Source organism: Strix uralensis, chromosome 5, assembly GCF_047716275.1.
Source record: "Strix uralensis isolate ZFMK-TIS-50842 chromosome 5, bStrUra1, whole genome shotgun sequence".
NCBI lineage: Eukaryota > Metazoa > Chordata > Aves > Strigiformes > Strigidae > Strix > Strix uralensis.
In genome coordinates this window covers 80335652-80347104 of record NC_133976.1, presented here as the reverse complement: position 1 = coordinate 80347104, position 11453 = coordinate 80335652, and the positions used below count along the sequence as shown (strand labels likewise).

Sequence of the window (11453 nt, the reverse complement as noted above, 5' to 3'; positions counted from 1 at the left end):
GTTGCTTGTTATAATCCTTCATCTCTACATTTCAAATATTATCATATATAACACTTTATTCTTCCTTTATTAAGCGAGAGTTCCCACTCTGGAGGACACCATTGTACTCCGCTCTCCCTCGATGCACTTCATTTCCATGAACCAACTCCATCTCTACCCCCATATGATACATCACTGTACAATACTGTACACACTTCTCAACTTTTTCAAAATTTTGGTTTATCATTTTTGTTTGGTTTGGTTTATCATTTTTATCATTTGTGGTTGAAAACCCTGTCTGCAAATACAAACATTCCAAGCTGTCAACCATTTTTTATTATTTTCAAAAGCCTGTTGATTTCTTTTAGTTACGGGCATACACTTGAGAAGTTCCCATGACTTCACAGTGGCAGGAAACACCAATGAGCTATTTCTTTGCTGAAAAAGATTTAAAACTAAAAGCACAGATGGGAAAAAAAAGAATGTGAGTGCAAACGTACCTGGATCTAAAGGACATTCATTAAGTTTGGCAAATTCTGCTGGAGTTTTCCCAGTAAGAACACAATTGGAGCTACGCAGCATTATAGGCATTCTGCAAGAAAACCAGTCAAAATTTTACTTTAGATTCAGATAGAAAAATACGTATAGTCAAATTCAGAACAAAAACTATGCTAAACAAACTGGAGAAAACACACATTTAAGATAATTAGAACACATGCAAGCTATGAACAACAGGTTTTTCCTTTAATCCCACCTTGTTTCACTGATCATGTAGTTTGAAAAGAGACCTGAAATTGGAAATCTACTGGCAGAAACTGTAGACTTCCTATCTAATTTTTATGCAGCTACTACAGGCACCCATGACAAGCACAGTCACCAAGGCCAATGATTACTAGTGCAAAGACACCTGGTTCCCAAAACCAGTACAGTCTGCGCTGAAGAACATTCCATTAAACCTGTTATCAGTTTTAATTAGGAAAAGCTAGTTCAGGTGTGATTTCCCACATAGCAATCACACCTTATGGCTGCAGACAGATAGTGCCTCTAATACATAACCTAGGCATGAAGTTTCCCCAGTAGTAGCTCCAATTTCTCTGGTGTCTTAGCACAGAAGTCTGCAGCAAGCATTTTGTGAAGCAACATGAAGGGGTGGAAAAATATTCCAAAAAATTAAAAACAAATTCTATGCTTAGGGAGGAAAAAAAGAGAAACTAAAGATGCAAAGACTGGATATAAGGCAAAACTTCTTCACCATGAGGGCAGTCAAGCAGTGGAACAAGCTGCACAGAGAAGCTGGGCAGGCCCCATCCATGGAGGTCTTCAAGACCTGACAGGCTAAAGCACTGAGCAACCCGGTCTGATCACAGAGCTGACCCCATTTTGAGCGGGAGTTTGTACCAGAGACCTCCTGAGGACTCTTCCAACCTAAATTATTCTACCGCCCTGTGATGAAGTCAGGGAATGTTCACATTCATTTGGTTTTGTGTGTTTATACTGCAGTCTTACTAGGGATTTGGCTTATTCCAAAACCAACTAGCAATGATTTTGCAGTTATTATTAAAAAGAATACTTTTATAGTCAGCTCCATAACATACCTTTCCACTCTCAAATTTTTCATTAACACTTTTGAAAGAGAGCATATTTTACTTCCAAAAGTTGCATTTTGCACAAGATAAAACACCTTATCACTAGATCTACCAAAAGACCTCCATGTCCTTTAGTCTCTTCTACAAAAGCAGGCTTTCGATCCAGTTTACAGAATTTCACTCCTTGGTGGACAGCCTTTGTAACATGTTCCAGGTCCTTGCTAAGGTGTATTTTGACAAAATTTAACCATGAGTTCTACTATGCAACTATTCACAACCTCAGAGATATTCCATTCAAAATTACACCAATAAAAATAAAGATTAGGCAGCTCTTGCTAATGAAGTTATATCTCTTTTATTCAAATCTTATCAATTATTTGAATGTTTTGGCGTTTTCATATTCTTATATTTTAGAAGAAAACTGATGAACTCAAAATTCTATATTTTTGAAGAGGATAAAAAGCTATCTTGTCACTACAGTGCTCTATACAGATAACCTACTTGCTTCAGTCATTTCACTGAGAGTGTTTCCTAGAGATAAGAAGCTTCATATGACTATCATAATCTTGTATCACACACACAATAAGCCTAATGCATTGATTATTTATATCAGAAACAGTAACCAGTTGGCATAAACTCAAAATGGAGTACATAAATGCCATCACTGAAAACTCCAGTGAAACAGATGGCACCAAGTATCCATTCTTTATTTCATTTGCAAGGAACAAATATTTTGCAACTAGTGTAAGACACTATAGTAAGTTATCCTCCTTTTGAGGACAGAATCTATTTTTTTAAATATCTGAAGTTATCAGGAAGAATAGGAAGAAAATTTTAAGAAAGGAAAAATAAAGTTATTGAATTTCTCTATCCCAGCTGAAACCAGGACAGTATAAATACACAGAAAATGGGTACACTAGTTTGGAATGGTATTATGCATTCAAAGGAAATCTTCCTTTTTAAAGACACAAAAGGTGGGGTTTTTTGTTTCTAACACACATAGGTTATTAGTGACTCTGCCAAACAACAGAAATAACAGAGGAAAGAGCATACAGCTTTCCTGTCCCAGTCTGAACTGCATGTTAAACAAGAACATTGTATATACTCACCTGGCAAAAGGAAACCATCATGAGACTAGGGACAGACGAGGAAAATTATTTCCCATGGAAATAATACCTGGATATTAACATTTTTTAACAGCAAGAAGACTTTTTGCATGTATGCCCTTAAAACCAGTTGGATGATATAACTTTAATTTTTAATGGAGAATATTTACTTTTTTTTTTGCAGTGACTTCACTTCATAGGAGAAAGAGAAGAATTTACAGGAACAGACCTTAATGTAAGATGCAACACACTAGTGCTGTGCAGTCTTTTCCAGTATATTATGGATGCTTTACAAGTCTTCTTCACCACATTTTTTTTAAAAAAAGAGATGTAAACAAATACCTAGAGTAGTTTTTTGTTGTGCTTCTTTTAGCCATAACTTATCCTTTAAGGTTCTGTCTTTTGATACAAATTGATAATGTATTTTGGTGAAAATGCACATTTACTTAAACTTTTTTATTTGCCTATAGCACACACCATGAAATAATTCAAGGACTCAAATTTAGATGGTCTTTTAAAAACTCTTCTTAAGAAATTACTTAGAACAATAAACTGTTACCACAGCTACAGAAGCTTGGTTTCGTAAATGCACTGCTGTGTATCATGTTCTATTGACAGAGTTAAAGTATTTTTTTTAAATGAAAGCTTAAACTTTCACTCCAAAAATTGTAGCTCCTTAAGTATCTATCTTCTCTTTCCTGCCAGTGTTCCATCTTTGGCAAGATGCACAGTCACACAGTAAACGATCTCTGTAAGGCACTGACCCTTCAAGCTAGCAGGGTTGGCCTTTAAAAAACCTTGTCTACAAAAGACAGACATCTTTATTGCCTTTAAAATGGAATTTTGTTTTTAATCAATGCTAGAACTACCAGGTATTTTGCCTTTTTGGTATGGGTAAGAGCTTGTTTTTCTCCCTATGGCACACTGTTTTTTCTTTAAGAAATTAGCTATCCTTCACAATACTAATAACCTCAAGTTATTTGACAGCCTTTAGAAGAACAAAACCAGTAAAAAATCCTCAACATTTCTCCACAAAGCTCAGCCTTGGCTCTAAATTGAACCAATTTTAAAGGAGAGCTTAACATCGTACAGAAGAACTAATGCTTGCTTTACTAGTTTTATCATCCACCTTCCACAGATGTATCTTTACATATTATGTATGAAAGACTGAGTAACTTGGCTAAAAAGCAAACATTATTGTTTTCATTTTGCAACAATGCCACTTGCAGCTTCAGTATTCTTTCACATATTTCCCTCTTTGGTTTTATATCAATACAAACATAGACAACATCCATCCTTATATTCATCCTTCTTTGGAAGGAAACAGATCTCCAGAAGCTTTTGCAAAACAAAATCTTGTAACAGAACCTAACAATCACATCCTGTACAGCAGTTCATCAAGATTTGCCTGGTCACTGTTTCTTTTAATGAGGAAGCAAGGTTAGCCTACATTTATTTTCCAGTAAAAACTCTTCCCAACACAGCAGCAAATGAAAACTAATACCAGCTCAACACACTTACCTGCCAATGGGTAATGCATTGCGTATGATCCTCTGGCTACCTCGTGTATATTCAATGTCCACTGTAATTGGGGCAGAATAAGTCATGTCTCTCAGGCGGCACTAAAAGGAGAACAATCATGTGGTTAGATGTTGGCTTACAGGCTGAAGAGTCTCTCTTAAAACATTCCATGTTTGTCCTGTCTCCTGTAAGTCCTCACAAAGAAATCAAGCAAAGCAAAGCTTGACCAAGCTCTTCATGGTACTGTACTATGTTTCACAGAGACTCCTGTTTAAAAGAAAACCAAAAAAACCCCAAATGCAATTATTATGTGTTTCAAAAGCAGCCAGTGGATCTCTGTCTTCAGAAGCCAGCACTGTGGAACATAACTTCTAAACTGTTTAATTAAACAAACAGGCCCAATCAGCAGAGCTGACACAAAGACCACACTATAGCACAGGCTCTGAGGAGTGCTCAGCTCAGGGACACTGCTATATGAAGACTCTCAACAGCTGAAGAGTTGTGTTGTCGTATGAAGTTTGATAGAAGGGAAAAAACACAAGAGTGACACTGCACTACCTTATTAATCAAATGGGCAAATCTCACTGTATGGTACCATTTCTAAAGATGAGTTACAGAAGGCTCACTACAGTATCACTTCCTGTACAAGATTCCCAGAATTTGTTTGCAAATTCTTTGGACAGCAAGAGAAGCAGGATATATACGTATCTAGGACATCATATAGCTCAAGGCTCAATCATTTCTAATCTGCTCTTTCTGGTCTGCTCTCCCCAGCCTCACTCTATGACTCTGCAGCCAGCCCTTAAGGTATTGCCTATCTTCATGCAAGATGAGATTTATTGTATTTGCTGACTACACAGAGCAACTCACAGCAGGTCATTCGTGACCTCACTGAGCATTCCACACCTTTGAGCTCCAGGATTATAGGTTTATCAGTATTCAGACTTGTACATTTATGGTTCTATAGTCATTCAGTGTATTGATTATGCATTAATATAAGGCAATTAAGATTGTGCTGTGCATTGAAGATGGAACTGTATGGAAAAATATATCTCAAGAATCATTGCCAACTGGATGCTCCTTCTCTCCACATTAAAAAGTAAACCACTTCTCTAGTAATAAAATACTGATGTGCACCACCAGTTTTCAAGCTATGACTTGTAGGAAACTAGGTCCCATTGTGCTCCCAGCCACTTCACCAAATTTAAAAGTAACTGAGAATATTTCCATTTTCTAATTACTTTAAATTCATCTGTACGAACGGTTCATGAAACTCCCATAAGAACTGTGTGAGAAGGAGAGTTAGACAGCTTCATTAGTTCTACTTGGGGAAAAAAAGGCTTTGTGATTCTTTGTGTGTGCTTTGTCGACACAAGACACAGATATAAACTAAGAATTACACAGTGTAATATTCCAGCACTTGTATTTTTGTATCACGTTCCTTGAGGTAACCTCTCCTTACGTTAGACACCTAGAGGTAAAAGACAGGCAGAACTTGATCTTCAAGGAAACCAAGGACATAAAAACTCCCAAATTTGGTTAAAAATATATAAAATACTCAGACCCTTATGAAAATCTGATCATTTTAGGAGTTTTTGGGAAGGAATTTTATAAGCCTCTAACAGAGAAATGTAATGGTATAAGCATCCAATTTGTTTGGTTTGGTTTATTTTTTTTCAAATTGCACCCTTGGTTTGACCTGATCAGCATCCTATGTAATAAAATAACTATGGCCTTCACGTGTATATAACACACTAATAAAATAAAAAAAAAGATAAATGATGCACTACCATGAAGCATCAATGAGGATATATCTGAGGTGCAAGAGTACGTTATTCTAAATTCAGGGTCAATATGCTCTATGAAGCACTTTGCCCTCTTCTGCACGTACAGTCACTTTAGTTATAAAGCAAGCAAACATTTTAATACCTGAGTTCTTGGATATGAGCTGTTGGCCACAATTTTTTGCATGCAATTTCATTCATAGATAAAAAAATCTTTCCCACTGCATTTTGTGAATGTTTGTATCTACTGATTTAATGTTAGCTACACATTTGCAAGACGCATGACCTGTCCTGTTATTACATTTAACTGCACTGTTGATGGCTGAGTTATTGGCCTTACTTAAAATCTTTCCATCGAACTAAAAGAGATTTGGGTCAAGTCACTGGAGACAGAAACGTGGCTATGCACAAGAGGCAGCTACTAGATGGCTTGTTTTTAAAGAATTTCTCCAAAGCATAGAATGTATTTCATGATAAGAGTCTCAAGTGTGACACATACACCACTTGAAAAAAAACAATCCAATGTCAAGTATCAAGAAAAAAAGCAAGAAAAAAAGCATCTTATATGTGAACTGATTTATTCAGACAACAACAGGCTCTGTGTAGGTAAATGAGTGCAAGTTCCAAGCTCAGTTCCCGTTCTGAGGCCAAAAAGAGGTTGTCAGTACCTCTGTTGCAGTGGTATAAATCTCAAAGCACAGCAGCTGGAGAAGAATACTTTGTTCCTCGGCAATTTCTGAAGGGAACTGAATGGCTTTAGATAACTGGAAGCAATCTTAAAAGGTCCAAACCTTATCTGAGTTTATGGCTTTCTTATTTGTACAGAAGCTACCTTATATCCTGCCAAAAGCAACACACTGATTTCAGTCACAGCAGCCTTCATTCTCCAACATGCATCTTTATCCCAGAAGTACACAATCCATTTGTTAACCTACATGCTTACAGCAGTGCAAAGAGGTTAAATATACTCCCCATAAGGCTAACGTTCTTCTGCAGTTTTATAACTTTATCAACTTCCATCTTTTCCTCCTCAAAGTTTCCATGTTTGCTGTCTGACTCAGACTTAAAAACTATGAGCAAAAAAGAGATACATTCCCAAAGAAGACTGGCAGGGAAAGTGAGGCTGAAGCGACCTACAGTGCAGAGAGTAGCAAGGCTAATATTTAAAAGAAGTTAATAAAAACATCAAAGAACACTACACTGTAGTCTGAGGACTTCAGCTCTGTCATAAGGAGAGACATAAGATTAAGCAAGAGAAATACTTTTCACTACTTTCATGGAAGTCCACTCAAATACAGCTACCATGAAACACTACATACAGCTATTCACAAACGGCAGAAAAAAAAAAGTAAAATTAAAAAAAAAATTTAAAAAATTATCGCACGATGCTTAAATCTGAGGCTTCTTTCTACAGTGATGGTGGCATGCATTTTATCACCTAATGTAGCACACACGTACTCGAAATAAAGTTATATTCAACTACTATCGAAGACATTCCCCAGATCAAATAAACAAACAAAACCAGATGCAAACATTAATACCTCATGAGGTGATACAGGTCGTGTCACATTGAAGCTTTCTTCCACATCTGGAGTACCCACATAGATATTGAGATACCTGTAATACAAACAGTTCCAAAATGACCAATGAGCCAAATATTTTTCAGGCAACCTGAAGGAAGCAGAATTCTACATATACTGAAAAATGAAGTTACTTTGATGACCGTAGGTTGATTAATAATAAGCAATGATTCTTCCCAAAGTAACTCACTGTATTTGAGCTGTGTTCTAATTAGTTAAAATTTAAGCTACACATGCAATAAACCCCAAGTTAACTTCACAAATAGACAAGAGAAACTCCCATCTGTCATCTAATATTACTAGATTACAGAAAAATGGTGACATAAGGTACTCTTAACAGCTAGGTATTAGGTCTGCTTCACATTATTTTTCTTTAAATGTTCCCATCTTTTAATGCTCCAAATAAGAGGTAAGTCATGGAAAATACTCTCTTGGTTTATAACTATACAGGTGCCCATAAACATTTTATAGACAATAACAAGCCCATGAGATAGTATGCATGCTACTACTGACGTGGAAATTGTTTCATGCTTACTTCAAGTACCACATTGGGTCAGCATCACTTGTAACTTTTTCATTGGCCTTCATGATTTTCTTTATCTGGAGGGGAAAAAAAAAAATTAAAAAAATAGAATCACGTGCCTTTTCTGAGTACTAAGAACCACCCTTTTCCACCAAGAAAGCATACCTCTACGTTGATGAAATAGTTGAATGAGTCTATGTGCTGCTTCACAAGTCCTTTCACCTGGAAAATACATGTATGCAGCAAATAAAATTAGCTTCAACAGTATTAATCATACAAGGCAGAAATTAAGATGTAAGCATTTATAAGTGCTTTTGGATCTGTGCTAAATTCTTTCAGTTGACAAACTTCCAAGAAGTGTCTAGGCAGTCGGTCTGGTTCTACACTGCACGTTTCCAGGTTTACACCAGAGCTGCCGCTGTTCTCTGAATCAGAAAAGTAATTTGGTAACTATACAAAGTAAACACCCAATAGACTTTGAAATTCATATAAAAACCAAGAGCCATTGCAAGTCAAAATATTTTATCAGTTTGACATTATTCTGAAATAATTTTAGTTGTTTATAGTGTAATTAACCATGTGTGCTGCTTGAGAAAGAGGTTGTCTGCACCCTAACAAGAGCAGCTGGCATAAAGAAGAATGAGAGGGAGGGACAATGAGACAGGGGAGACGGAACAGAAGTGAGGTGTGAAAGAGAGAAGTCAATAAGCAAGGAAACAGTTGCAGGAGGGCACAACACTCATAAGAAATCTGAGCTTGATTTGTAGGCAGGAAGAGAGAGAATATGCCTAGGGGTAATATCACACAGAATAAACAGTACCCCGTTCCCCCAGGTAATGAGTTGATACAGTACATTTCAAGGATTTAAGGCATTTAGAGCAATCAAAAGAAGGGGGGTTATGCTAAATAAAATGATCTGGGATTAAAGAAAAAAAAATATGTTGGCTTGAAGGAATACATTCATTTTGTTAATGGATTGGCGTTTGCAGAAATAAAAGCTGTAACTATCCAAACTACAGTGCAAAGTCCAGCCTTGAAAAGGAAAGACAGCTAGTTGATACTGAGACACATACTTTCACAGAAGGCTTTAAGCTTTGAAACATCCCATGACAACTAACACATTACAAGACTTAAAACTTCATATAGAAAACAGATGCATTTACATATTTTGCATGATAGGCAACAGTTCATTTTGAAATTATTAGAAAGAAATGGGAAGCTTAGAATGACAAATCCAGCTACTTCATGAAACCTCTGTGGGTTAAGACAAAAAAGGAATGACTCCAGAGTAAAGTTCTTTAGATAAGAGTTTTCCTGATTTACAAAAACACTGCATATCATATGATATAAGGAAAAAAATATTACGGATTTATTAGTGTCTAGAAACCAGGCTGGTAGTTCTTTCCATTTTTTTATGAGGCAATATCAACAGCTTTATTGAAAGAAAACTCCACTATAGAAGCTGTGATGCAAAACATCAGCTTTGTGTAACCGTATCACTGCTGGCATAAATAAACCAACATGCAGCAGAAAGGCCAGACCATCAGCAGCAGCCCTAAAGTAAAGGGTTCACTGGCTGGAAATAATGTGGGATGGATACACTTGGCATAAAGCACAGAGTAAATTGCACCTCACAATCAGCAGCCCTCCCTTCTTCACAGACTCAAGAATTCAGACAATATCACGAGCTCAAGTTCGTGATGGAAGTTCACGTGGTTGCTAGGAGAGACACAGAAACAGGATTCATTAGGGCCCTGAAGCATCTCCACAGCCCTGAACCAAAGTGAAAACGTGCACAATCCGTAAATGACTTCTGAACTTTGTTTTCCTGCCAGGATCGAACATTCAAGGGTGCAACAAAAAGAGAAATACAGGTTTTGAAACTGCAAAAGAAAGGAATTAACAAAGTGAGGCTGAAAAGAACCTTGCTGAAGTGGGCAACATTTCTGAAGACTGATGATGGGTGCAGAGGTGGCGGCAATTCCCTAAAGGTACCTATGCACATCACAGCCTTTACCTGCCATCTGTATGACACAATTTTCATTACTGCCTTTCTCCTTGCTCAGTTCCAACTGTTTGTTAGTCCTCTTATTACATCAATGGCATTTTATATAGAACTGTGCCTTCAACTAATGCCAGATTATATGAGTAGCACTGAAATTAAGTCACTAGTAATCTTTGAGTCAAGCTCTGATTTCATGAGGGAAGACGTACATATATTCAAGCCTTTGCAGAATCCAGATCCGTGGTTCTATGCTTTCTATGACAAACACAACTACAAACCTAACACCACAGTCTTATATAAAAGACCATGAATAGGGTCTTTGAGTGCCAGTAAAACAGTAAAATAATCTGGAAACATTACATATATACATTGTTCATTGAGAATAGCCACAGAAAAATGCAAACCTCTAAAAGGATGCCTCCACAAATTAATCTGTAAATTAACTGAGAAACTAATCTATGTAACAAGTTTATCCATAATTGCATGGACCTAGAAAAAAAATAATTGCAAAATCCACACACCAGGTGAGGACAGGTATTCTGGAAAACTGCAAAAGCTAGAAGAGGGGAATGTGAAGTTAGAAAGGAGATGAAGTATTCATGTCATGAAATGAGTGCGTAACACTGACCTTCAGAAATGCTGGAAGAAGTCTCCATTTTTCCTGTAACAGAAAACAGCTTGAAATATCTTTCCAAAGAGTGACCAAACATCTAAGATGTTGAGCTTTTTTGTTTGTTTTATTATTATTATTATTATTTTTAAACAGTAACATTATTTCAATCAGATCCATTTAGAAAAAAAAGACTGTCCAAAGCCAACCTAGACGAGTAAAAACAAGGCAGGGAGATGACTTGGATCATCTTATAAAGCCATCTGTGCTATGCAGTATTCACTCAGGACACAATGGGACACTGTCTTCCCTAAAAGCAACTTATGTGAGTACATATATGTTAGAAAATTCCTTACTACCATGTCCTCATTTAAGAGCAACTAACTTTTTTTTTTTGTCCTGTTAACACTGTAATTATATTCCTAGCAAGGGAAGACTTGCTACAACTTTTACTTTACAAAATACATGCAAGAATCTCAGTCCTGGGAGCAGTACTTCCAGACATGAGTGTCTGTGAAACCCATCAGTTCCCTAGCTCCTACAGAGATTTGGCAAAACTATCTAAACAAAGTACTGACAAGCATAGGTATATCAAGGTTCCTACACAGTCTTCCCCATGTCTATTCTTTGATGATCACAGGGAACATCACCTTACCTTCTCCCCCCATGGCATGAGGAGCCCACCCCACATTTGGGATGAGATGCAGGTGGAAGGCAAAGGTGAGGAGGACCAGACAGCACAGAATGAGGCTGCATTAC

At 36.9% G+C, this 11453-nt stretch overlaps 1 protein-coding gene across 4 annotated transcripts in view; it reads right to left on the bottom strand.

The window, feature by feature from the left end:
- Nucleotides 1-11453, bottom strand: part of POLR3B (RNA polymerase III subunit B) — an 87829-nt gene that overhangs the window by 74931 nt on the left and 1445 nt on the right. For 3 of the 4 annotated variants that reach the window (XM_074871918.1, XM_074871919.1, XM_074871920.1), the window contains exons 2-7: nucleotides 10713-10745; nucleotides 8245-8301; nucleotides 8092-8156; nucleotides 7518-7593; nucleotides 4193-4293; nucleotides 480-571 (exon numbers count right to left, since the gene is read on the bottom strand). In XM_074871918.1, coding sequence (XP_074728019.1) covers nucleotides 480-571; nucleotides 4193-4293; nucleotides 7518-7593; nucleotides 8092-8156; nucleotides 8245-8301; nucleotides 10713-10745 — 424 coding nt within the window. Of the gene's footprint in view, nucleotides 1-479; nucleotides 572-4192; nucleotides 4294-7517; nucleotides 7594-8091; nucleotides 8157-8244; nucleotides 8302-9709; nucleotides 9783-10712; nucleotides 10746-11453 lie in introns of those variants that run through there. The other variant, XM_074871921.1, reaches the window with a different exon arrangement.